Source organism: Microplitis mediator, chromosome 1 (assembly GCF_029852145.1).
Source record: "Microplitis mediator isolate UGA2020A chromosome 1, iyMicMedi2.1, whole genome shotgun sequence".
NCBI classification, from domain to species: Eukaryota; Metazoa; Arthropoda; class Insecta; order Hymenoptera; family Braconidae; genus Microplitis; species Microplitis mediator.
The window spans coordinates 27,876,488-27,902,806 of NC_079969.1; the positions used below are offsets into that span (position 1 = coordinate 27,876,488).

Genomic DNA, 26,319 nt, shown 5'->3' on the forward strand with positions numbered 1-26,319 from the left:
TTTATTTATAATTTTAAATTTGTCTGATGTCTGCTACATTCACACTCGTTAATTTTAATAGACCGAATTATTAACAATTTTTATAAATTATAAATACATTTATATATATTTTTAAATATATAGAATCCTAGAAAACTTATAGTGTATAATAAATATGAAGAATGGAATTAAACCTGACATTTTTAAAAACACGAAGACTGATTAAGTTGCGTGTCAATAATAAATACACTTTTAAATTTAAACAAAAATTATCCGCAGGCAATTTATCCGTCGACGAAATTAAAAAAATTTCAATTATTAATTTTAATCAGATTTTTTTTACGCTAATTACTGATGATAATTTAGTCTGCAGATAAATTCGCTGAATAGAAGGAATAAATGAAAATTTATTTTTAAACAAAAGTCTTAATATTTACATTGATAATTTATCTACACACTAAATATATAAATTAAAATTACTTTGATTGTTTGATAAATTAAATCACGAATGATCATGAAGCTTCTGGTAGTCCGGTGCTGATTCTTATGCCATGCATGTCCTTTATCTCGTTTTTCAGAGTCTGAAAATATACAATGTCATTACTCATTACTAAAATCGATTAATAGCTGCAGTGGTAATTAGAAAATAATGGGAATTTAATTACATCATTAATAAGTCGGTGTTGCTTAACAGTACTTAGTCCATTGAATTCAGACGTTATAACATTTACTTCAAACATTGCTCCACATCCTCCTATTAAATAAATTAAATACATCTATTAAAATATACATCCATTATAGAGTAAATATCAGAACTTAAGTTCTGTTTTAAATGCCCGCCAATTAATTAAATTTTATGATACTAAAAAATTGACTTTGATTAGACAGCAAACGATTATCGGAAATGGTCGCGATCATGCTAACACCGGAAATACTTTCAAAGGCGTAAATTCTGCATTGACAAGATATTTTTTTTGATCAAATATGAATCAGAGTTTAAATTGCGAAAGTCTTCAGTCAGCGGGCAGAGATATTATTTACTTGTTCTCTAAAGACGAAACGTAAACGTTTCTGCCCACTGAAGGCATTCACAATTTACCTGTTTGCTAATTCCTGATAGCCACCTTATCCACAAGTTAATTTCAAGTTAGAGAGCAAGCAGTTGTCTTTAAGTTGACAGTAAATTGTCTGTAACTTGAATTCAATTTGACTGCAGCTGTTACTGTCAGATAATGACGTTTTGATTTAAAGTTTAACTCAAAATTGATGGCAAGTTTTTCTGTCAAATGACATTCAGATGACAGCAGTAGATTTGCATAAACTTGCACGCAAGTATTTTCCAGCCAAGTGACAGAAACTTGTCGTTAAGTCAGCCGTCAGTGTTTCACTGCAGAACTTACTGAATAATTGTATTTAAAGTGTAGCTACCAGGGAAGTTGGCAGCAAATTGACGATAATCTACTGCCGTTAACAGAAAATTGCCTTCAATTTTCTCAGAAACTTGTTTTCAGCTTACGGCAGTAGATTGTCGTCAACTTTCTGGGAAAGTTGATAACAACTTCTAGTCAACAGTCACAAAAGCTGAAAGTTGTCGTCAAGTTGATCGCAACTATTGTCCACCAATTTTCTGATCAGAAACTCAGGCCATCAGGTTCAAATTATGTTCGTTTGACTGACTGTAAAGACTGAAACTTTGAGATTCGATGCTGGTAATTTAAAAAAAAAGCTGAAAATTTCCGTCTGCTGCTTTTAGTAATGATACTGAAGTCAGCCGACGTCTAATAATTTTTAAATTTTTTAAAAAACGATAAATTACAAAAATAAAAATATTTTTAAAAATTGCACTCATAGTCTTTTTTATTTTCTACATGTGCATTTTTTCAGTTTCTGTTTTTCTTCAAATTTAATTGTTCAGAATAAAATCCTAAAATTTTTAATTGTCTGCTAACTTCAGGATCATTTTTAGTATCATGAAATTTAAATTATTTAAGCAATAGGTTCAATTTTCGTACCAGAAATATCATTAACTTCAATGGTGTGAGCCTTTGGAAATTTACTTCTCAATATTGAAGTCATTTTTTCTTCAGCCTGTTTACCGGCCAGTACTCCGGATTGTCCACTCCATACTTTTGATAGTAACTGCAAAGTCGTTGGTTTATTTACTCTTTTCATTCCTGTTAATTTCTTGTTAATTAAGGGAAAAAATCATTCAAAAATTTTTAAAAATTGGTTACTTAAAACAAAATAAATAAATGCAGTTAATAATTAAAAAAGCAGGAATTTTGTGATCCTAAAGTTAGCAGACAATTAAAATTTTTGGATTTTATTTTGAACATTTAAATTTCAAAAAAAAAAATAAAATGAAAAAATGCACATGTAGAAAATTAAAAAAACTAAAGGTGCAATTTTTTCAAATATTTTTTTTTTGTGTTTTGTCGTCCAAAAAAAAGTCCAAACATTATTAGACGTCTGCTAACTTAACGATCCTGGAATTTTACAAACGTTAGTAGTTTTAAAAAATTAATTATTTGTTACAATTATAAGTAATTAATTAATTAATTAAATAATTAAAAATACTTTACCGAAATGTCACGATAATTTGTCCTGATAACTTGTCGGGGTATATATGTGTGCATTATTTTTTTTATTAAATGCATCTTATATTAATAATAATTAATTACTGTTATTTAAAAATGCGCGGTAATTTTTAAATTATTCAAATTATTAATTATCAACAAAATATATAAAAACAATTTTTATCTCAATAGAAACGTTAATTTATATTATTTATTTTTATAAGAAAATTATAAACGTGAGCTTGTGAGGTTAGAGGCTAAAAAAATGATACTGAAGTTAGCCGACGTCGAATAATTTTTGGATTTTTTTTAAGCGCGAAATTATAAAAAAAAAATATTTAAAAAAATTGCACTTATAGTTTTTTTAATTTTCTACATGTGCATATTTTTAGTTTTTTTTTTCCAAATTTAATTGTTAAAAAAAAATCAAAAAATTTTTGTCTGCTAACTTCAGGATCTTACAAAAACTTTATTACCAACAGTTAATTCACAGAAACTTAACTCTGCTTTAAATTTGTATGAATGTTATTTTTTTAAAAACTAGCCGCCTTCATCATTAAATGCGCGCATGCGCAACACAAGTGTTCCACGCATATGAATCACGCACAGACGACATCTATAATTCAAAAAATAAATTCCTGATCATCACAACAAAGCCGTTTTACCAACCGAGATATCAACTCCTCAGTAAAAATAGAATACAAAAAATATAAATTATATCCCCTTCTACTTTTCTGTCTCATCTCAGATCCTATCCTTTGAAAACCAACACCAACTCCAAACTATACGAGTTATATTTTGTCAGACCTCAGTAGAACAACTTGACCGTCAAGTGTGTGATGTAGACTATAGACTATACCTAAAATAAATAAAATACCATTTCTATTACTGATAGTTACCATTATCCCACTAGCTTTTGCTAGACATTAGACATTAGACATAACCAACAGTTTTTTAAAAATTTATCCACGTTTCATTTCCCCGAGTATTTTCATACCCAAATCGGTGCTTTTTGTCCTCACGAAAATTGGAGTACTCAAAAAAAAATAAGTCAATATATTTGTTTATGAATATATATAAATATACGAGAATATATAAATAGGCTGTAGTTATTTTTTAAATCTAAATAACAATGATTTGAAAATTGACAACTCGCACAATGGGTTGCTAGGTAAGTTTTATTATTATTAATTATTTTATTAACCACTGACCCACTTTAGTGTCATATTTGTTAACTATTACTATTGTTTATATTTTATATATTTTTTTTACTAAGAAATTTTATTACCTGGTTTTTAAATTTTTAAATTTGTATTATTTTTAGTAAACATTCGAAAAATTTAACCTTTTAAATTTAAAAATTCCTGATAAAAATAAATTTTCAAATACTTATTTAGTTTTAATTAATTAATTAATTACTTTTTAAAAATTTTAATCCCCAATTATTTTTAGAAACAATCAATTTTTTTTATTAATGGAATTAATTAAATTACAAAATAGTTAAATAATAAACAAAAGTTTAATTAAAAACTTTACTGTCATATTTATTAACACGATTATTTATATTTTATATATTTTTTGTACTCCGAAATTTTATCCTGTTTTTTAAATTTAAAAATCTCATTTTTAGTAAACATTCAAAAAATTTAAACTTTTAAAATTCATGATACTGAAGTTAGCCGACGTCTAATAATTTTTTGATTTTTTAAAAGACGATAAATTATAAAAAAAAAATATTTAAAAAAATTGCACTTGTAGTCTTTTCAATTTTCTACATGTGCATTTTTTCAGTTTTTTTTTTTTTTCAAATTTAATTGTTCAAAATTAAATCCGAAAATTTTTAATTGTCTGCTAACCAGGATCTTTACTGACGTCTAGTAATTTTTTGATTTTTTCTTAAAGGATGAATTATAAAAAAAGTATTCAAAAAATTCCGCCACAATTTTTAAAATTTTCTACAAGTGCATTTTTTTATTTTTTATTTTTTTGCAATCGATTTTTTAAAAAAAATTTAATTGTCTTCAGGATCAATTAAAATTCATGAAATTGAAGTTAGCCGACGTATAAAAATTTTTGAATTCTTTTAAAAACGATAAATTATAAAAAAAAAATATTTGAAAAAATTGCACCAGTAGTTTTTTAAATTTTCTACATGTGCATATTTTTATTTTTATTTATTTTTGAAATCAAACTATTGAAAAGAAAATTCAAAAACTGTTAATTGTCTGCTAACTTCAGGATCAATTAAAATTCCTGTTATAAATAAATTTTCAAATACTTGTTCATATTTAATTAATTACTTTTTAAAATTTTAACGAAAAACAAAAAATGCACATATAGAAAATTAAAAAAACTACAGGTGCAATTTTTTCAAATATTTTTTTTTTTATAATTTATCAAAAAAAAAATCCAAAAATTATTAGACGTCAACTCACTTCAGTGTCATTTTAAAATGTCATTATTTTTAATGAAACTGAAGTCAGCTGACGTCTAATAATTTTTGGATTTTTTTTTAGACGATAAATAATAAAAAATTTGCACCTCTAGTTTTTAAAATTTTCTACTTGTGCATTTTTTTAGTTTTCTTTTTTTTTAAATTAAACTGTTAAAAAAAAAACCCAAAATTTGTTAATTGTCTGCTAACTTCAGAATCATTTATTTTTAAGAACAAAAAGTTTTTTTTTATTAATTAAAAAAAAAAATATTTAATCAAAATCTTTTGATCTTAATGACTATCGATTGTTACAAAACAGATAAATTTGTTATTTAATCTTCAATATATGACAAATCCAAAGGTTAAGTGATTACATCACATATTTTTTGTCCACTGTAATTATATTTAATCTTTTAATTACCATAAGATACTAACATACATTTAAAATTTTGTTTCAGGTGTAATAGATAGTGATAATTTTAATGATAGCACAAACTGATTGACACGTGCACAAATATCTTATATATAAATATATAAATATAATTGAATTTAAATTAAAGAAGTATATAAATAAAATAAAGATGGGATTTATTGAGTCTTTTAAAAAATCAACGCTGGTGCATCTGATGTTCGCGATAACATTTTTCACATCAGGTCTAATAATAAATGTACTGCAATGTATTTTGTACCTTGGATTGAAACCGTTCTCAAAGTATTACTATCGGAAAATAAATTACTATCTTTGTTACTCGTTTTACACTCGTAAGTATTCATATTTGTTATTATTATCTATATACAATTTGTGACTAATTAATAACAGCGATTATGAAATCAAAAAAAAAAAAAAAATGCGAGAGACTTTGGACACTGATTGTATTGAACTTGTGATTTATGAGTCGTCTTTTATTTTTTTATTTATACTAGAGTTTTAAAAGTCTCCATTGTTTATATTTATCAATGAATATATAAATATATGACGTATATAATAATATTAAAATTTTTTTATGGTGATCTTTGGCTTATGGTAAATATTTATCGGGTAAAAAAAATTCTAGTAGTATTTAATTATGATTGTAAATTTTAGAGAAAGTATTAATTTTTTATTTTTAATTACGCGGTTTAATTACTGGATAATTTTTTAATTTAATTAATTTAATATACATCACTCTAAAAAAAAAAACTCCGTATTTGGTCGGTAAATTGAGCGGTTTTATTTAAAACTCCGGAACTCAGTGACCGGATGAATTAGAATTCAAATTAAATCCATATTTATTAGTGTAATTAATTAATTAGTCGCTAAAAATACATATGTAAAAATAAGTAAAATTTGATCTTTCATATCTGTATGATTGCATAAATTGGTGATTAAATTTCTATCGTAAATTAATTGATAAAAAATTAAATTTATGAGATTTAAAAAAATTAATAATGATATGAACTACAAATTGCTAATTATCTAATAGATAATAATAACTTGCAGTCACTACGACTGCCCGAGTATCACTACACAATTTATGGGATATGATTTGAATTTAATTGTTTATTTAAATCTATACTCTATAATTTTTTTTTTATTTCTGTTATCATTTAAACGTAATGAGAAATCTCATGATTAACTCGCAATTATTGATTTCAATGATTGTATAATCATGGATTTTTTTTTAAATTTACGCATGGTCAAATTTTTTGTCATTACACAGTTGAAAAATTTTTGTTAAATTTAACACAGATCTCAAGTCTCAGATGGTCCAGTCAATTTTTTGTGTTAATTTAACACATTACTTGTGTCAAACAATAATACAGGTTTAACACTTGTTGAGATCAGATAACACATTTAACTTTAGTTAAATTTACACTCGATAGTGTCAAATAATTGACACTAAATATTTAACTGGTGTGCCGTCAACTGATCCCAACAATCTTATACCACGACAAGTGATCCCTACAAATTGATCCCACCGACATCTGATCCCATCAACAATTGATTTTTATCAACTAATTTACATAATTTAACTTTTTATATTTACGACAGTGAATTTTAATTACTCATGCCATAGTAATTACACTGATAAAAAAGTTGACTTGATTCAAGAGAAAAAATCTTAAACTAAGAATACCATTTTGAAGAAAATGATTTTCTTGATTTAAGAGAAAAGATTCTTGAGCCATGAAATTATTTTTGGTTCGAGTAAATTTCTTTTGGTTCAAGAATTTTTTCTCTTGACTCAAGAAAATCATTTTCTTCAAAACTCTATTCTTGGTTCAAGATTTTCGCTCTTGAATCAAGTCAACTTTTTTATCAGTGTAATTAATAATTAATTCTTTTATGAATTTGTCAGTGGGATCCATTATCGTGTGATCACTTGTCGGGGATCAGTTGTCATGGAATCTATTTAACTATTCGATTTTTATGCACAAGAACACAAAATTTTCAACTGTGTAGTCGTTTAATATTTTTTTTTTTCGCTGATACCCAATTAAATCTGTTTCATTTTTATTATCATACAAGATATGGCATAGACTAAATTTTTTTTATGTTCATTCAAAATTACATATATCTATATATAATAGTTTCATATATTCAGTCATATTAAGTGACAATAATTAACATATTAATTTATTCAAAGAAAACTGCGATTGTCTTTTTTCCCGCGTAATTTAAATATTTAAATTATGAAAAGACAAATTTAGTCAATACCTTTCTAATGATACCAAATTTAATAACAACTTATTTTATTATATACATATGTCGGGAACAAAATTTTTCTTATTCTTTTTATAGTATAGATAATTATTATTACCATTTTTTTTTTAAATTACAGAATTAGTATTTATGGCGGAATGGTGGTCAGGGACAGATTTGATAATTTATATTGACAAAAATGATTTTGATAAATATTATGGTAAAGAACACGGCTATTTATTAATGAACCATAGTTACGAAATAGATTGGCTTATGGGTTGGATGTTTTGTGACAGAATTAAAATGTTGGGGGTAAGATTTGCCATTTAATATTCCTGTGTAAAAAAAAATTGTTTAAAAAAGTGTTGACTATTCTAAACTTAAAAACGTGACACAATGACGAACTTTTTTTAAACGATTTTCGAACTGAAAATACACAAAAAATTAATTGACAATACTACAAATTAAAATTTTTCAGTGCAAAATACCTTCAGAAAAAACTGATTTTGAACTTTTTCTGGTTTTTCGTTTTAGCATGTCTTAATAATATTACGATATTTATTTATTTTTCTCTTAAATTTTCAAAAGTTTAAAAAAAGTTCGTCGTTGTGTCACGTTTTTAAGTTGAGAATAGTCATCACTAGTGCCAGGATTTTTGCTTTTATAAAAAAATAACAATTAATGATTAATGGTCTTAAATTTTTGAATTACAGTGGAAATATTGGCCGTATAAAAAAATTTTTCAAATAAAAGTTGTAGGAAATTTTATTTTCTATAGAAAATGTCTCTTATGATTTTTTTATACGATCAATATTTTCACCGTAATTTCAAAATTAACATTTTCATAATTAACAAAAATTTGAATAATTCATTATGAATCTCAATTTTGGAATTACGGTGAAAATATTGGTCGTATAAAAAAATCATAAGAGACATTTTTTTTATAAAAATAAATTTCCTACAACTTTTGTTTGAAATTTTTTTTCATAAGATCAATATTTTCGCCGTAATTCCAAAATTGATATTCATAATGAATTATTCAAATTTTTGTTAATTATGAAAATTTTAATTTTGAAATTACAGTGAAAATATTGGTCGTATAAAAAAATCATAAGAGACATTTTCTATAGAAAATAAAATTTCCTACAACTTTTGTTTGAAAATTTTTTTCATAAGATCAATATTTTCGCCGTAATTCCAAAATTGAGATTCATAATGAATTATTCAAATTTTTGTTAATTATGAAAATCTTAATTTTGAAATTACGGTGAAAATATTGGTCGTATAAAAAAATCATAAGAGACATTTTCTATAGAAAATCAAATTTCCTACAACTTTTGTTTGAAATTTTTTTTCATAAGATCAATATTTTCGCCGTAATTCCAAAATTGAGATTCATAATGAATTATTCAAATTTTTGTTAATTATAAAAATCTTAATTTTGAAATTACGGTGAAAATATTGGTCGTATAAAAAAATCATAAGAGACATTTTTTTTATAAAAACAAATTTCCTACAACTTTTGTTTAAAAATTTTTTTCATAAGATCAATATTTTCGCCGTAATATTAAATTTGAATCATTCATTTCGAAGTTAAGGCAAAAATCTTCCCTAGTCATCACTTTCTTAACCTTTTTTTAACAATTTTTTTACACGGGCTTACAATATTACTACTGTATAATTACTCACTCTATTTACTATCAATTACCCAGAATTGCAAAGCATACGCTAAGAAATCGATTCAATATGTACCAACACTTGGATGGGCATGGAAATTTGCCGAGAGTGTATTTTTAGAACGCAGTTGGGAGAAAGATAAAGAAACAATCGGCCATCAGATTAGCGAATTAGGTGATTATCCTGACACCATGTGGGTAAGTTGACCATTTGCATATCTTTGTATTAAAAAAAAATCTGTCTATCGGTTGACCCTGCGGGCCAGCCCCAAAACTTCCCGCTGTTTTCGAGCTCCTTGAGCTCGAAAACATTGTTGTGGATGCATTTTCGAGCTCTTCGAGCTCGAAAATACTTTTGTGTGCCATTGTTTTTGAAAAAAACCGATGTTAGCATTTCTTTCTCCCACGATATCTCACGAACGAATTGACCGATTTTGATGGTTGAGGTGGCAATCGGCGTATTTTATTGAGTTCTAGAGCTGAGAAAATTTTAAAATTGTTCGGTTCAGTTGTTTCGAAGATATTCGCAAAAAACCGTTTTTTACCATTTCTTTTGCCCGCGATAACTCTCGAACGAATTATCCGATTGAGATGGCTAAGGCGGCAATCGACGCGTTTTATCAAGTTCTAGAGCTGATTTGATTTTGAAGTTGATCGTATAAGTCGTTTCTGAGAAATCAATAAAAAACCAAAAAAAAAAAATTTTTTTAATTCTTATTCTTTGTATAACTTGTAAACTACATGATCGATTTACCCCAAAATCTAATCAAGACTAAGTTTTGGTGAGCTCTTTCGATCGCCACCAAGTACGTTCAAATCGGTTCATCCGTTCCAAAGATATCGTCGGACAAAAAAAAGTTCACACACACACACACACACACACACACACACACACGGACGTCCATCCGGGAATAGTCAGAATAGTTTCCTAGGACCTCAAAACGTCGACATCTGATGAAAACTCGATTTTCGAAAATCGGACCGAAACCAATAACTTCCCTTTTTTGAAAATTTGCAATTTTCTTAGCGGGAAGTTAAAAATAATAAAGGCATTGACCGGTTGCGCTCAATGACCAGAATAATAATAAGATTGATTTATATATTTATATTTATTGCAGTTATTACTGTACGCGGAAGGTACGCGATTTACAGCAGAAAAGTTAGAAGCCAGTCAGAAGTTTGCTAAAGAAAAAGGCTTGGCAATATTAAAGCACCATTTGACGCCACGCACAAAAGGTTTTACTGCAAGTATTCCTCATTTAAAAGGCAAGGTCGATGCCCTCTATGACATTCAATTAGCATTTAATCCTAAAGCAGCTATCAAGCCTACTATGACTAATTTATTGCGCGGTGAAAAGGTTGAAGCTCATATGTACATAAAGAGAATACCTATTAAAGATATTCCTGATGGTGAACAAGCCGCCGCTGCATGGCTGCATAAAAAATATGAAGAAAAGGTATTTATTTTTGTACTTATTTTGAAATTTTAAATATTAAGTTTTTTTTTAAATTAAAGGATCGACTAGCCGAGAGTTTTATTGAGACTGGTGATTTTTTCGCTACTAGTGGCGTACCTAAAACTGACAAATTTAAATTGCCCAGACGATATTTTTCATTAATAAACACTATTTGCTGGGCAATTATTGTATTAGTACCGATGCTTTATTATCTTGTTAAATTATTTATTTCTGGATCAACAATTGCGTTCACATTTGGCGTTGCAATTATTCTTTTATGTAAGTATTTTTATTTATTAACGTACAGTCGAATCGCGTTATGAGTCCGCCTGCAGGGGTGCAGGGGAATATAATTTCAAGAATTCCTGTACCCCCACTTCTGCTAGCAGTCGAACGCCGGAACTGACACTTCCCCTACTTTGCACACGTGTGAGTCTGTACATGATTATTTTCGTAGTCATAGAGGGGAATGTCTACCAAGAAATATAAGTCGGCGGACTCATAACGGGATTAGACTGTGTATTATTTTTATTGTGATGATAGTAAAGTTAGCAGACATGTGAAATTTAAAAAATTTTTTTTAACAGATAAATAATGGAAAAAAAATATTTCTAAAAAAATGCACACGTCAGAAATTTCATAAACTATACGTGCAATTTTTTAAAATATTTTTTTTGATATTTATTTTTTGTTAAGTGAGGTGTAGCAGATATGATACTGAAGTTAGCAGACGTCTAATAATTTTTGGACTTTTTTTTAGACGATAACAAATTTTTTTAAAAATATTTGAAAAAATTGCACCTGTAGTTTTTAAAATTTTCTACATGTGCATATTTTTTAGGGCTGTACATCTAAACCGGCTTAACCGGTTAAAAAAGTTAACCAGGTTAATTAGCTGGTTAGCTGGTCAGCTTAGCTAATTTAACCGGTTAACTTCATTAGCTTGGCTAAGCAGCCAAAGGCTTAACCGGTTAACTCAAATTAGCTAGGCTAATTAGCTGAAGGTTTAACCGGTTAAATGGTTAATTTTTTTTTTTTCATCTATTCGCTACCTTATCGTAGAAAATATATAGAAAATATCATATTTATTTAATTATACTCTCTAAAAATGAATTAGTGAAATTCTCGCGAATCAGTGGATAGTCACTATTTCTACAGCTATAAGTATACCACTAATTCAACCAGTGGTATACTTATAGCTGGTTCCCAGTGAATATTCACTAATTTGAAGTGAATTTCACTGATTCATTTTTAGAGAGTAGACCGAAAAAGCGATAACAAAAAATTTGTACTATTAGTTTAAAAAAAATTCATTTTAATTTTTGAATTATTTAATCAAAAATATATATCGCGTTACTTATGCCAAAAGGGCGTATAAAAAAATCTTTTTTTCTGATCAACTAGGGAACATTTTTTTCATTTAATTTAATGTTTTTTTCCAATTGATCGAGTTGTAAAGTCATTTATTTTACTGTTCTCTTGATTTTTTTTCGCTAAGAATTAATAATAATTGAAAAGAAAAAAAATGATACGCCCTTTTGGTTTTCAAATTTTTTTTTCGTTTTTTTCTAGATAGTTGTTTGTTGTAACATTCCCAAGTTTATCCAAAAAAAGATTTTTTAATACGCCTTTTTGGTTTTACAGAGCCAAAAAGGCGTATATTTTGAGATACGCTTTTTTGGCATTAGTAACGCGATATATTTTTAAGTAAATAATTTGAAAAATTGTAGTGAATTTTCTTTGAACTAATAGTATAAATTTTTTGTTATAGCTTTTTCGGTCTATAATTAAATATATATGATATTTTCTATATATTTTCTAAGATAAGGTAGCGAATAGATGAAAAAAAAAAAATTAACCATTTAACCGGTTAAACCCTCAGCTAATTAGCCTAGCTAATTTGAGTTAACCGGTTAAGCCTTTGGCTGCTTAGCCAAGCTAATGAAGTTAACCGGTTAAATTAGCTAAGCTGACGAGCTAGCCAGCTAATTAACCTGGTTAACTTTTTTAACCGGTTAAGCCGGTTTAGATGTACAGCCCTAATATTTTTATATTATTTTTTTGCAGTTGATTTATTGCAAAACGAAAATTCAAAAATTTTTAAATGTCTGCTAACTTCAGGATCATGTAGCAGATAGACAATTTATAATTTTTAAATACCCTAGTAAATTAGTTTAAAAAATGCGCGCACTAATTTTTTTTTAATTATCTAAGTACGCGTTTTATTTATTCCGATATTTAAAAAATTGATAATTGTCTGCATTCTTACTCATATTTTATTTATGATACTGAAGTTTGCCGACGTCTAATTATTTAATTTTTTTCAAAACGATAAATTATTAAAAAAAATATTTTAGCCAGTTTTGGAAACTGGAAATTAAAAAAAAAAAATTAAGTCCAAAAATGGAACACGTGCTCAAGAATTTTTTTAATTTCTACATGTCCATTTTTTTTTTTTTTTTTTTAAATGATTTGTTGAAAATAAAATCCAAAAATTGCTAATTGTCTACTAAATATGATCTTGAAGTTTGGCAGACAATTAGTATTTTTTTTTTTTTTTAAATCGATTACAAAAAAACAAAAACCAAAAAAATGCACATGTAGAAAATTAAAAAAACCATAAGTGCAATTTTTTAAAATATTTCTTTTTTAAAATTTATTTAAAAAAAAAAATCTAAAAACTATTTGACGTCGGCTAACTTTATGATCATTTTTATTTACACACATGCAGATTTAAAAAAAAATTTTTAATGCAATGAGTAGATAAGATAAAAAATAGTCATAATAAATTTTTTAATTGCCAAAAATAATTGAGTATAAGAATTAATTATTTATTTTTTTTACAGTTTTTTACTTAATGCACAAAATAATCGGTATGTCCGAAATAAGCAGGGGGTCATCTTACGGGTCAGCAGCAACAAAGAAAACAAATTAAAGCCAAATATAAAATATAATAATAATAATAACTACCTAAGTATTAACAAAAAGAAAAAAACTGACAAAATAAAGAATTTAAAGAGAGAGAGAAAGAGAGTTAAAAAAAATTAACTAACTGAATAAACAATTAATTATCTGAAATATATTTCTGTATAGAAAATATACTAAACTAAATGAATTTTAGATAAAGAAAAATACTAGTTAATTAAACAAAGTATAGTTAAAAAATATAAAAGTTGACAAATCTACAAGTATTCATTTTTAATGTTACTATTTTTTTTCATGTCATGTATACGCATATTTGATATTATAAATATTTGTATAAAAAAGGTTATTAACGCATGAGCATCCCACTTATTTTTTAATTACAACTTTTGTTATTCGTTTAAATAAAAGAATTTACAAATCACTTAACGGTAATATAGCACAAGTTTTAATAATGTCTCTTTAAGTTATGACGTTATGAGTTGTGATAATAAATGTTTCTTTTTAAACAATAAATAATCCGAGTTTTATATACTGATTACTTATTTGTTGCTTCATTGTTTTTATCATTCACTGATTTTTGTTGATAACCATAGGATGGGTCTGCGTTGTAATAAATTTTACGGAGTTTACCTTTTGCGTCGTAATAACCGTAGGAACCAGTTACCGTACCGTTACCGTGCTTCTCTTCCAAGCGAAATTGACGATTTTTTCTGAAAAAAATAATTAGTAATTAATTATCTGAGTACTCTATTGAAATTTTATTTGATGAAATTAAAATTTCAAGTGTAAATTGATTTGAAAATTATTTCCATGGTTGTGCGCGTGATGATTTATTTTGAATTAACTGATTAAAAAAAAAATTTTGGACAAATAAATATACAGATTTACTTATTGAATATTTAATGAAAGTTTTTGGTGATTAAATTAATTTTTTTTCTATCGAAACCGGCGAATTATTCAATTTACTAGTGGCTCGAAGGACCAAATTCTGCACAACTTTTACGGCAGGCCATTAGCAGATAACGCCCCTCCCCCACTTTTTAAAAATTTTCAATGACTCCACTGTCATAAGTATCAAAATTTTATCAATTAATTACAAAAAAATTAAAGCATCATTACAGCTGATGTCAATTGGGAATTAAACGAAATTTGAAAAATAAATTTTAGTAAAATCTTCATAATTCTCTGACATTAATTTTTTTTTTGGACTTGATGCCAAAATTATATTTTTTCAAAAAAACCAGTATTAAAGAAACTCAAAAAATTTTTGTCTGAATAAAAAAAAATATTTACCCTTTGCCTGTATCGTAACCAAAAATATAAGAATCAGGTCCTCGATGCCCATGAACATGAAAATCAACTCTGTCTTCGTCAGAATAACTTTTCACTTCATCATCATCATCATCATCGTATTCTTCGTCTTCATCCCTCACTTCATTTATGGTCTGCTGAGCCGGGGCGTGATCCCTGATATATTTAATTTCCCTGATCTTTTCTTCGTCTTCCGAACTCAATTTCTCCTTGGAATCCCTCGGTTTTTTCGGCCTACTCTTCAATTTATTTGGTCTGCTATTTTTGGTCCGCGGCTTAGCTCCCGGGGGCTTAAGAAAAACCGCGGGGATTCCCGGGAATCTGCGTTGCTTGAAAATCCCGTAAGGTTTTATTAATCTATAGTGCGAATACAAGCTTGGGTAAGGACGATGGTCGATGTAATTTCTGTCGATATGGTCGCGATAAATGGCACTTTTACTATCGATATTTCTGAACGGAGGTCTCAGAGGATTTCTGAGTACTCGACCCGATATCCTGTGACTTTGAACTTGTACTTTTGAATTGAAGTGAACCTCTAATATTATCAACGCACTTACTATCCACTTGAAATAAATAAAAATATGTTAGTATTTTATCTTATGAAAAGTATTTTAAGTGTTGATACTTACGGCGAATTTTATGAACATGTTGCTGCGTCAGGATGACAACAAATAATCAGACAATTGATTTAGCGTTACGGCCAAGTGATCAAACTTTCTATAAATCCCTTCTACTTCATATAGTTTTATAAATATATAGACATAAATAATTTAATTATTTGGACTATTGAATTAAATTTCTTAATCATCAAACACTTGATCTACATTTTACGATTCGCTAAACTCGATGCGTGAAATTTGTTTAGAAAATAAAAAATGTCTTTTAAAAATTTCAAATTTTTGAAATTTAAAAATGATAATTAATTATCATAAAAAAAATGATAGGGGGCAGAATGGGCTGCTTGAAATTTATCGTTAATTAAAATTACAAGGGGTAAAATGATCAATTTTTTTTTATTCTACAAAGGGCAATATGGACACGAGCTAAATAAAATTTGAATTAAAAATTTTTCCCGCGAGCCATTTTACCCCATATTAAAAATTTTTACTCCAAATTTTATTTAGCATGAGTTAAATAAAATTTGGAGTAAAAATTTTTAATATGGGGTAAAATGGCTCGCGGGAAAAATTTTTAATTCAAATTTTATTTAGCTCGTGTCCATATTGCCCTTTGTAGAATAAAAAAAAATTGACCATTTTACCCCTTGTAAGTTTTATTAATAAAAAATAATAGAGGGCAAAATGGGCTCCCTAAAATTTTTCTTCAATTAAAATCATAAGGGGTAAAATGGTCAATTTTTTTTTTTATTCTACAAAGGGCAATATGGACACGAGCTAAATAAAAATTTGAATTAAAAATTTTTCCCGCGGACCATTTTACCCCACATTAGAAATTTCTACTCCAAATTTTATTTAGCTCGTGTCCATATTGCCCTTTTTAGAAAAAAAAAAATTGATCATTTTACCCCTTGTAATTTTAATTAAAGAAAATTTTTAGGGAGCCCATTTTGCCCCCTATTATTTTTTAATAATAAAACTTACAAGGGGTAAAATTGTCAATTTTTTTTAATTCTACAAAGGGCAATATGGACACCAGCTGAATAAAATTGATAATTGAAATTTTTTCACACGGGCCATTTTACCCCACATTAGAAATTTTTATTAAATGGGTCAGATTGACACCAAATTTTATTTAGGGGCTAAAAAAGAGTAAAAATTATTACTAGCATTTTTTTGATGGCCCATGTTACCCCTCGCTTTACAAAAAAAAAATCAGCTCTAATTAATCCGGTTTTTTGTTATAAAAAATATAAAAGAATAAATTAAGTTGTCAGTCAGAAAAAAAAATAATTTTGACATTGATGGACATTCGTAATTATTCTTCATACAGTCATATATATAAATGAAAAAATAAGAAGTTTCAATCAAAAATCTGTTCTAAAATGAACACGCATCACTTGTATATTTTTCTGTTACTCTTAACTTTACATCAGAGCCAAGTAAGTTAATTTTTTAAAATCACAGCTTGTTGAGGCAGATTTTAAATAATAATAAATTTACTAATAATTTTATTAAGGCTCTGAAATGCAGGTCGGGTAACCAGAAGCTGAGTGACGATATACGTAAAGTTATGCAGAAATGTAAGCGAAACTCCGAATCAAATAGATTCGGATCTGATGACAGTGGCAGTGAAAATTCTGGGAGTGATTCATCTGACAGCGACATCTTCGACGAAGATTTTTTTAATTTAAAAAAAGAGGACAGTAACGTCGGAAGAAGTCGGATGTCCAGATCTAGGCACCAAGAGTACAGACAGGAAGAAACGCGGCCTTATTATGTGAGAAATCAGACCCAGAGGCAAGACAGAAATAACAATAATGATGACAATTATTACAGTAATAACAATAATAATAACAACAACAATAACAATAATAAAAATAAAGATTCCCGAGATGGAAATTCTGACAGAGGAAACAGAGACCAGAATGAACAATCAGTAATTTTTTTAGATTTTTTTTATCTATTCCGCACACAAAAAAAATAATTTCTTGGCGCGAAAAAAATTTTGCATTTAGAAATGGGAACAAAAATTTTTCTTGGCTCAAGAAAATTTTTTATCGCTCCAAAAAAATTTTTTATTTCAATTCATGATGCAAAAAATTTCTGAGGGCAAGTAAAAATTTTTCGCGCCAAGAAATCCTATTTTTGTGCGTAGTTCAAATGATCAAAATTTTTTTTTTTTTTAGTGTGTAACCCAATGTTTTTTTGACGAACTGAGATTGACAAATAGACAAGGATTTCCAGAACGAGCTGCAGTCACGAAGATGATGCTCCAAGGAATCCATGATCCGATGGTCCGGGATTTTATCGAACAATCTATTATCGACTGTTTCCATTTTGTGTACGGCCTGCATTTAGACAAATGTTCATTCTCACATAATTTGTTGTCTTGTTTTACTGATAAAGGACGCGAGGTAACTTAACTATAACTCCTTAAAAAAAAAAAAACTAAAATAAATAATTTTTTCAGAGATGCGACGACTGGAACGATTAGACTGCAGGTGTCCGCTATTCATTTTCGCACACATACTAATCAATAGAACGTCTTTTGTTGCACTTAGACAGTAAATAACTATTTCCTATGATCGTTTTATGAAGACAAATTCATATTTTTGAATAACCAACACGTGGTTCGATGGATAATTGACTTTCTTGTCCGGCTCGAAGGACCAAAATGTTTTAAAATCGAGCCGGTGATCAATTAAGTCTACAAGTTTCTTATTGTTAACTGATAAAACATATATTTATACATATATACAGATATATCGAAGCATTTTAGGTCAGATAAACTTGAGGGTTTCATTAAATTACAGCCTAATTCCATTAACTTAGAGAAAGTCTACAGAGGAGCGAAAATTTCCTGGAAATTTCGACTTATCGAATGCCACCTCCTTTAAAAAAAACTACACGCATGCGCCCTTATATTTATATATAGTAGGGGTCAAAATTAAGGGGAAGTTCCGAGTTAATGAACTTGAACTGTATTTGCTAAGTATCTGTGGCAATAAATCACTGGATAGTTATCTTTAATTTCTTAATAAATATATAAATATGTAATAAATAAATACACTAGTAAGTTGGAAGCTAGATATATGTATATTTAAAAAAATTAATAAAGATAGCTTTGCTTATAATAATGTCTGTACACTTTCTATATACATCAGCACTTAGTAGTATACTATACTAGCCCGTATATATTTTTGATAATATAATTGATAAAAAGGCACTAACAAAAAAGCAAAAGAAATTAATAAAAGATGTAATACTTGATAGATATTTTATATAAGTATGTAATCTGATAGTGATAAAAGAAATTAAAAAAAGTAAAATTTTAAGACGAAATTACTTTCGTTTTTTCAAATCTTCGAAGCGTTTCATCAAGTCATCGAAATCAATGTCGTCATTGTTGGCGCCAGGATTGTCCGGCGAAGCGTTGTCTGTTGGTACGGTTGGTAGCTCAGGTAATTGGAAATCGTTGGGCATTTTGGAGCGCGGTTGAGGTTTTGGTGTATTGTCTGATTGTTTATTCAAGTCTGGCGGGAATGAGCAGTATGGCGGTGGCAGATCATCATCCTGAAGTAATAAATTTTTAGTACTGATCCCATGCAGAATTCTTTTAATTATAAAAAAAAATGGTAATTATACAGAAGTGGGGCTCCCCTGTTTTTTGGCCATAAAAAATCGAAAAATGAAGATATCCGAGAATTTTTTTTTTCATTTTGTTCTACTCTTCGGCGGATTTATGAAAAAAATTAAATCAATACCAAAAAAATTCAATTTCATAAAGATTTTGGCGATTGAAAAGTCAAAAAATTAAATTTTTGATTTTCAATCAAATATTTGAGCATTAAAACTTTTTTTTTTATAATTTCTATTTTTTTTCTTGTTGCGCATTGAAAATAGAATAATTTGAAAAAAAAAAAAAAAAAAAAAAAAGTCGAATAACTGAATTAGAAAAATTTTTACAAAATAAAATCAAAAACGATAAAATGCTGTAAAAATTTGAAAAATTGAGTTATTGTAACATTTTTTTTTTTCAAATTATTCTCTTTTCTATGCGCAAAGAGAAAAAAAATAGAAATTAAAAAAAAAAAAGTTTTAATGCTCAAATAATCGATTGAGAATCAAAAATTTAATTTTTTGACTTTTTAATCGCCAAAATCTTTATGAAATTGAATTTTTTGGGTATTGATTTAATTTTTTTCATAAATCCGCCGAAGAGTAGAACAAAATGAAAAAAAAAATTCTCGGATATCTTCATTTTTCGATTTTTCTAGCCAAAAAACAGGGGAGCCCCACTTCTATATAATAACCAAAAAAATGACTCACTGGTTTATTTATATTTGCATTGTCCAGAGGAATATTATAAGACAGCGCTGATGGATTAAACGGAACATTCTGATCTTTTTCTGGCATCATTGGAGCACCAGGTGACATAAAACCCATCGCTGGCCCGCTGTGTTTTTCTCCAGAGCCCTAGAAAAAATCATCAATAAGCCAAAGATATTTCTGAAGATAAAAATCAAAGGACACGTGATTAATTACAAAGGCGTTGATGTTCGAAGGACCACTGGGCAGCAATGGAGGCTGCGGGTATCCAATAAAACCAACAGGCTGCGGACCACCACCAGCCACATCCAGATTATTAGGAACTTCTCCACCCACGTCGATCAGCACAGCGTCCTGACCCTCTGCCATCACCTGGGGATCCGGCTCGTACTCGATGTTGTAGTTCTTGGATATTTCTATCAAATACTTCTCGACCAGGAGTTTCGATGGCGACTGAATGCTCATTTTGTGTTTCAGTTTCTCGGAGATGGTCGGCACGGCTTCGTCTCTGCACGCTTCCATGTACTGCCGCCCGTATTTTGAGGTCAGGACATCAGCGATTACTTTCATCTCCTGGACGTCAGTTTGCATACGCGGCGCTGCCCAGAGGATTGTCGATATCGCTTCTGCTAGACCGTCATCTAGGTTTCTGTTAACAAAATAAGTTTAGTGATTTATGTTTTACATACTGACAGGTGACAGGTGATATGTGACAGGTGACAGGTGTCAGATCCAGGACTTACTTCATCTGCTGGATAAGTCCGAATCTGGCGAGCAGCAAATCGCAGTACATTTCCATCAGCTCCATGGCTTCTACCATATAATCCTCGCGGATGATGTGCTCGACTCTTATCTTTGCTCTTTCAACTTTCCCGCCCGCGATGTAATCGGCGATTTCTTTTCTCGCTTTTTGCGTCAATTCTGTTTTCTTTTTTTCCAATAATTTTAACCTGTTTATTGCCAACCGCAAATTGGTCTTGAGTTTTGTATAATTCGGGCCACTTGAAAACATTATTGTTGTATATTTTAATTATTTTTACGTCGACGATAAACTGGATACGTCGTGTTCGAATAATTTATCACTTAACACACTAGTAATTTAACTTTATTATATTAATTATGCAGAATGACAATTGCTGACCGTGATATATATTTTGACTTATTTTTTTATCTTATATTTAACGGTTTAGTCATACGGTGATATATATATTTATTTGTCATTGATATATGTCAAGATTGATAACGTAGACAATTGTTTTGTCTGCGATAGATAAAATAATTTTCATATTTATTTACTTTATAAAATGAAAATAATGTATATAAATAAATATGAAAATATGTCTAGCTCTAGCCAAACATTGTCTTATATCGAGACCTAGAGCTAGAACATTTCCGAATGCACCCTAATTAATATAATTATTGACATAAATAATTTTTAATAAAATTATTAAATTTCAATTTTGAAATTTCGCGCCAAGTCGCCGCTACTGCGCGTCGCTGTTGCGACGTTCAAATTTTTGCAAGTGGGGGCGGTCGATGAATCGCAAAATCGATTGCTTTGTAACAACTGACGGTTCGATAGCGGCAGTTAGTATCATAGACAATGGCAGCAGTGGTCCAGATTCTTCTTTACGTTTGAATTAAAACTCAGTATCGCAGTGGCGTCATGTAATTATCCATAAAATTTGTTGCTCGAAGTTATTGTTTAATTGAATTGTGCAGTGTTTGTAAAATTTGAGTGTGCAAAGTGCCTGTGGTGTCATTAAGTGTTGAGTGCTAGTGTACAGTGTTGCGAATTGCTGATGCTGATGCTGATGATGACTTCCAAGTTCCTGAGCAAAATCAACTGGCATCGTCTGGTGGGGAAATAGCAGTTAAGTGACGTTTTTTAGCTGCAATACACTTGGAGCAATTTAATTCAAATCTCCAAGTGTATTAGGACACCCTCTGCATATTATTTCCCCGCCAAGGTTTGTTCAAACACTCAAGTGTTTTTTTAAAATTTTTTAAATATTTTTCTATCATATTCTGCCGCCATTTTATTTTGACGTACGATTTATAATATTTCTCCAGTTTCTAATAATTTATTTTTCAAATGTTTGAATTTACCGCGCAAGTAAAAAGATAATTGATAAATTATTAATAAAAATAAAAAATTTCGAGTATATTTTTTAGTCTGGGTGCATTCGGAAATGCTCTAGCTCTAGCCAAGTGTTGCCATATAATTTCTGAATGTACTTTTGATGGTACAGTACCAGCACTGGCAGCGGAAAATAAAAATGGCGGGAAGCGTGAGTAAATTTAAAAAAAATTATTGATTAAAGTTTTTTATTCACTGATTATAATTATGGATCAAAATTCTAACAATAGTAGTATTGCTTTTTAAATTTTTTAAAATATCCCGCGTTTTGTTTTAAATGCCGCTCTTTTTTTAAATTCTACTGTTACGCTAGTGCTGCTGTACAAATTTGATTTTTGCGTCGTAAGATGGATGGAAAAAATTGTAAATTTGATTTTCGGCGCCATTTTTATATTAATTGAGACGTAAAATTGTTTTTAACTTAATGAGTAAATGTCGATTGAATATTAGCATGTAATTACGGAGAACGAATGATTCTGGCGCCGTAAGATGGATGGAAAATACTGAAATTCTGCTCTTAGTTAATATTTGTGTATTTACTAGGCTTAGAAATTAATTTTTCACTGACGTTACAGTTCTTAATAATGAATACTGACAATTCATTAATTATTTTAATTATTTCATGCCGTAAGATGGATACGTACATAAAAATTTTATCTTAGTTCATATTTGTGAGCTTTAGCCTCAGAAATTTTTACTATTAATCCAAAAATTCCTCAAATATGTCGCAAATGTAGTCGTAATTTCAAGAATTTTTATCAAGTTGACAATTTGCTGCCGTAAGATGGACGGAAAAAAATTAAAACCTAATCTTGATTATTTCTTATAAATTTTATTATGCTCAAGTGATTTATCTGCTGGTCTTGTAATTTCTAATATTAATTCCCGCCACTTTTTGTTAATTATTCAAATAATTGCATGCCGTAAGACGGAGTAGAACCTGCTTAAGTCCAAATCATCGTAAAATTATTAAACAAAAAATTTAATAATTAGCATACAATAAATCGAATACTATAAATAAACACAGATGGCAAAATATCGATAATGGGAAATTAAAAAATTGAGCACAGGCGAGAATTTAATAAAACTTTATAAAATTACTCAAGAGGGTAATGATGCGTATTCGAGGACACAGTTCACTTGTGTTTAACATTTTATCTATCTCGTTGAAGGTTATCAATGACACTTGCTGAGTCAGTAACGGCGTAGTGCGGCATCTTCAAAGTTTAATATCCGAACAACCGCGTCACTCAGTTCACCCGACTCAAGTATATTATATCATACTCGTGGCCACGTTCTGCCCTCTGCCCCTCCTGCCTTCTCAGTCCCTTTTTCGCGAATCTAATTTTTAATTTACAAAAAACAAATAAATAAATAAATCCATACAATACAGATATAAGTTAAATTAGAAAACAAAGATTTAAAATGAATGCATGTATACATGGATGAATAAAATTTATTTAACATCCCTGTTCATTAGTAACAACTTAGTATTAAGGTAATTTTAATTATGGGTTAGTTCAGAGTGTACCGATTTGCGGGACTAGCATGGGGTGTGCAAGTGGTTAGAGATGAACCAGTAGAGAATAAGGGTGTAACAATGTATTATATTCTATGAAGCACAACCTGGCAACCCCTCCTGTAAAACCACAAACCCCTTTTCCTATTCATCCCCAACAATTTGTTAACTGCTATATCAAATTGACTTCTACCGGTTCTCATTTATGTCCATATATATATATATATAGATGAGAAAATTATTTATCTTAATTTTTGAAAAAATCAGTTCCCTTTCATTTTTTTTTTTTTTTTTTGAATCGACGGGTTTCGTACAAAAACTTTTATAACTCAAAAATTTGAACGAAAAATGTAAATCAAACTTTAATGTCACGTTACTAATTTCGAAAGAGCTTATATTTGTATGCGCCCTTTTGGCTTTCAGAATTTTTTTTCAAATTTTAAGTTTGAAATAAATAGACAACACGATTGGCAATGAAAAAAAAATTATACACCCTTTGGGTTTTAAACTTAGGGACGAAAGCCAAAAGGGCCTATAATAATATGACCTTTTGAAATTCGCGCCAACAGGAAATGCAAAAATTAATTTTCCAAAATGTGGAGTTAGAGGATTTTCTAGTGAAAGCAACGATATATATTTTGAATAAAAATAATCATTACTTAATAAATTTTGACTATTCAATCATTAAATAAATCATAAATTTATTTGAATTACGCAATTTGATTAATGATATTAATTTATGATTTAAATTAACAAACAAAAGATAACACTTGACATAATTTGTACGATTATTATTAGAGTAGAATTAACATTCATATAAATACAGAGTACTTTGTTTCGAATTTGAGTTGGACAATTTTTGGTACATAGAGAACTTTGTTATTCTTTTTTTTTTGGACATGTTTTCGTTACGAATTTTGGTGGCGGTTTGCATCGTCATTATTAGTAGAAGTGAATGTGAAGGAATGAATTTTTATGAAGATATAATGGATAAGAACCTTGACATACGAGAATTTTTGGGAAATGATAAAATGGTGCATATTTATGCCAAGTGTTTAATTGAAGACGGTCCTTGTCCTGCGATGGCCGTTCGTTTGAGAAGTATATTTTCTTTATTTATTATTATTTAAATTTTTTAATTTATCTGGGAATTTCCCTCCTTTTTGACACTGCAATGTTATAAAAACAATTTTTTAAACACTATTTGTTTTCAGAAATGATGCCTCAATTAATGGCTAATAAATGTTTTGGCTGCACGCAAAGAGAGAAAGAATTAAAAGAAGTCATTTTCCAGTACCTTCAGTAAGAAAACTTTATTTCATTTATTACTCATTACTACTGATGCGAAACGACCGTCAATTTTATGTTCAGTCAGTTCACGAAAAATTGACTGACAATTGACGTCAATTTTTTATAAAATAATTTTTTGGGGACGATAAAGTTGGCGCGAAAATCTCAATGAAATTCAAAAAATGACCATTGGTCAATTTCTCGCTGATCAATTGACTCGACGTCAATTCTCTGTCTTACATCACTGATCATTATTCATTACTATGGACAAAATTTTTGCCTTATTTTTGAAATGAATAGTTCAAATTTTTGATATTACTGCGAAAATATTGGTCTTATTGAAAAAGTTTTCGAACAAAAGTTGTAGGAAATTTAATTTTATAAAAAAAATGTCTCTTACGATTTTCGTATATGACCAATACTTTCACTGTAATTCAAAAATTAAGATTCATAATGATTCAAAATTTGGTTAACTATGAAAACTCTAATTTTGAAATTACGGCTTTCTAATTAGTCCTAAGAAAAAATTATAAGACACATTTTTTTTAGAAAGTAAAATTGCCTACAACTTTTGTTCAAAAACTTTTTTAATACGACCAATATTTTCACCGTAATTCAAAAATTAAGATTCATAATGAGTGATTCAAAATTTTGTTAACTATGAAAATTCTAATTTTGAAATTACGGCTTTCTAATTAGTCCCAAGAAAAAATTATAAGAGACATTTTTTTAATAAAATTGAATTTCCTACTTTTGTTTGAAAACTTTTTTGATAAGACCAATATTTTCCACGTAATATCAAAAATTTCACACCATCAATTATTATTTACTCATTACTCAGCCATATATTTTATTGAAAACACGAATTTATTTTTTTCCAGAGAGAAAAAGCCAGAGACCTACAAAGCGTTGACTCGAAAATTCGTTCCAAATTCGACACACGAGAATAGACAACAAAATTGACCAACAGAAAAATTTATTTATGTGGCTGTAATTATTCATATTTGTAATTAGATAAGACATATTTATGTGGCAAAAATTGACAGGTGGCTGTATATAATTATGTAATTATTTAAATTAATAAGACATCATTTGATTTATTCCTTATCGAAATTTAAATTAAATTACAATTCTTATCACAAAATAATTTATTACCCTACAATAAAAAAAAACATAAATTACATGAAATTAATTACTTGTTTACTAAAAACAAATAATTTATTGAGTATTAAAAAGTCATATTTGATTAAAATAAATTTTTTATCGTAATTAAGTCGCATCCTGTAGGAAACGTTGGGATAAATAAATAAAAATAAATAAAGAGAGACATATTTTAGGCATGATTAGGAAGATTGATAGGCGTAAAAGGCAAAAAGATCT

The 26,319-nt window shown here is 28.5% G+C and overlaps 6 protein-coding genes across 7 annotated transcripts; 3 read left to right on the forward strand and 3 right to left on the reverse strand.

The window, feature by feature from the left end:
• Positions 1–368: 368 nt before the first annotated feature.
• LOC130665654 (bolA-like protein 3) lies at positions 369–2,934 on the reverse strand. 2 transcript variants are annotated; one of them, XM_057466529.1, is made up of 4 exons: positions 2,562–2,934; positions 1,992–2,163; positions 645–733; positions 369–560 (listed from the first exon to the last, which is right to left on the reverse strand). In XM_057466529.1, exons 1-4 carry the CDS (start codon positions 2,634–2,636, stop codon positions 492–494), a joined length of 405 nt encoding a protein of 134 aa, XP_057322512.1. In that variant the 5' UTR covers positions 2,637–2,934; the 3' UTR covers positions 369–491. The 2 variants fall into 2 exon arrangements, with proteins under 2 accessions (XP_057322512.1, XP_057323267.1); XM_057467284.1 differs by having other exon boundaries at positions 1,992–2,118; positions 2,562–2,908.
• Positions 2,935–3,330: 396 nt separating this feature from the next.
• LOC130663398 (1-acyl-sn-glycerol-3-phosphate acyltransferase gamma-like) lies at positions 3,331–14,095 on the forward strand. The gene is made up of 7 exons (XM_057462991.1): positions 3,331–3,726; positions 5,448–5,751; positions 7,812–7,984; positions 9,385–9,546; positions 10,467–10,805; positions 10,865–11,084; positions 13,652–14,095. Exons 2-7 carry the CDS (start codon positions 5,571–5,573, stop codon positions 13,738–13,740), a joined length of 1,164 nt encoding a protein of 387 aa, XP_057318974.1. The 5' UTR covers positions 3,331–3,726; positions 5,448–5,570; the 3' UTR covers positions 13,741–14,095.
• On the reverse strand, positions 13,682–15,688 carry LOC130673498 (uncharacterized). The gene is made up of 3 exons (XM_057478523.1): positions 15,671–15,688; positions 15,024–15,604; positions 13,682–14,440 (listed from the first exon to the last, which is right to left on the reverse strand). The coding sequence occupies exons 1-3, from the start codon at positions 15,686–15,688 to the stop codon at positions 14,266–14,268; spliced, it is 774 nt and encodes a 257-aa protein (XP_057334506.1). The 3' UTR covers positions 13,682–14,265.
• Positions 15,689–16,772: 1,084 nt separating this feature from the next.
• Positions 16,773–18,975, forward strand: LOC130664843 (general odorant-binding protein 71). The gene is made up of 4 exons (XM_057465376.1): positions 16,773–17,100; positions 17,178–17,597; positions 17,848–18,075; positions 18,132–18,975. Exons 1-4 carry the CDS (start codon positions 17,044–17,046, stop codon positions 18,153–18,155), a joined length of 729 nt encoding a protein of 242 aa, XP_057321359.1. The 5' UTR covers positions 16,773–17,043; the 3' UTR covers positions 18,156–18,975.
• LOC130664090 (IST1 homolog) lies at positions 18,739–21,187 on the reverse strand. Its single transcript, XM_057464184.1, has 4 exons — positions 20,734–21,187; positions 20,207–20,639; positions 19,991–20,137; positions 18,739–19,234 (listed from the first exon to the last, which is right to left on the reverse strand). The coding sequence occupies exons 1-4, from the start codon at positions 21,000–21,002 to the stop codon at positions 19,004–19,006; spliced, it is 1,080 nt and encodes a 359-aa protein (XP_057320167.1). The 5' UTR covers positions 21,003–21,187; the 3' UTR covers positions 18,739–19,003.
• A 3,322-nt stretch (positions 21,188–24,509) lies between these two features.
• Positions 24,510–26,090, forward strand: LOC130676289 (ejaculatory bulb-specific protein 3-like). Its single transcript, XM_057482440.1, has 3 exons — positions 24,510–24,750; positions 24,864–24,951; positions 25,821–26,090. The coding sequence occupies exons 1-3, from the start codon at positions 24,549–24,551 to the stop codon at positions 25,900–25,902; spliced, it is 372 nt and encodes a 123-aa protein (XP_057338423.1). The 5' UTR covers positions 24,510–24,548; the 3' UTR covers positions 25,903–26,090.
• The last annotated feature ends 229 nt before the right edge of the window (positions 26,091–26,319 follow it).

Excerpts from the sequence above, each read along its gene's own strand:
- LOC130664843 (XM_057465376.1), top strand. The coding sequence starts at position 17,044 with ATGAACACGCATCACTTGTATATTTTTCTGTTACTCTTAACTTTACAT. Across the intron at positions 17,101-17,177 it reads TAACTTTACATCAGAGCCAA|GCTCTGAAATGCAGGTCGGG; the intron begins GTAAGTTAATTT and ends AATTTTATTAAG. Across the intron at positions 17,598-17,847 it reads GAGACCAGAATGAACAATCA|TGTGTAACCCAATGTTTTTT; the intron begins GTAATTTTTTTA and ends TTTTTTTTTTAG.
- LOC130664090 (XM_057464184.1), bottom strand. The coding sequence starts at position 21,002 with ATGTTTTCAAGTGGCCCGAATTATACAAAACTCAAGACCAATTTGCGG. Across the intron at positions 20,138-20,206 it reads CTTCGAACATCAACGCCTTT|GGCTCTGGAGAAAAACACAG; the intron begins GTAATTAATCAC and ends GATTTTTTCTAG. Across the intron at positions 19,235-19,990 it reads ATGCAAATATAAATAAACCA|GATGATGATCTGCCACCGCC; the intron begins GTGAGTCATTTT and ends TTATTACTTCAG.
- LOC130665654 (XM_057466529.1), bottom strand. The coding sequence starts at position 2,636 with ATGCATTTAATAAAAAAAATAATGCACACATATATACCCCGACAAGTT. Across the intron at positions 2,164-2,561 it reads CAAATTATCGTGACATTTCG|AAATTAACAGGAATGAAAAG; the intron begins GTAAAGTATTTT and ends TTAATTAACAAG. Across the intron at positions 561-644 it reads AACACCGACTTATTAATGAT|ACTCTGAAAAACGAGATAAA; the intron begins GTAATTAAATTC and ends GTATATTTTCAG.
- LOC130673498 (XM_057478523.1), bottom strand. Across the intron at positions 14,441-15,023 it reads GGTTACGATACAGGCAAAGG|AAAAAATCGTCAATTTCGCT; the intron begins GTAAATATTTTT and ends TATTTTTTTCAG.
- LOC130676289 (XM_057482440.1), top strand. The coding sequence starts at position 24,549 with ATGTTTTCGTTACGAATTTTGGTGGCGGTTTGCATCGTCATTATTAGT. Across the intron at positions 24,751-24,863 it reads GATGGCCGTTCGTTTGAGAA|AAATGATGCCTCAATTAATG; the intron begins GTATATTTTCTT and ends ATTTGTTTTCAG. Across the intron at positions 24,952-25,820 it reads GTCATTTTCCAGTACCTTCA|AGAGAAAAAGCCAGAGACCT; the intron begins GTAAGAAAACTT and ends ATTTTTTTCCAG.
- LOC130663398 (XM_057462991.1), top strand. The coding sequence starts at position 5,571 with ATGGGATTTATTGAGTCTTTTAAAAAATCAACGCTGGTGCATCTGATG. Across the intron at positions 5,752-7,811 it reads TTGTTACTCGTTTTACACTC|AATTAGTATTTATGGCGGAA; the intron begins GTAAGTATTCAT and ends TTTAAATTACAG. Across the intron at positions 10,806-10,864 it reads ATAAAAAATATGAAGAAAAG|GATCGACTAGCCGAGAGTTT; the intron begins GTATTTATTTTT and ends TTTAAATTAAAG.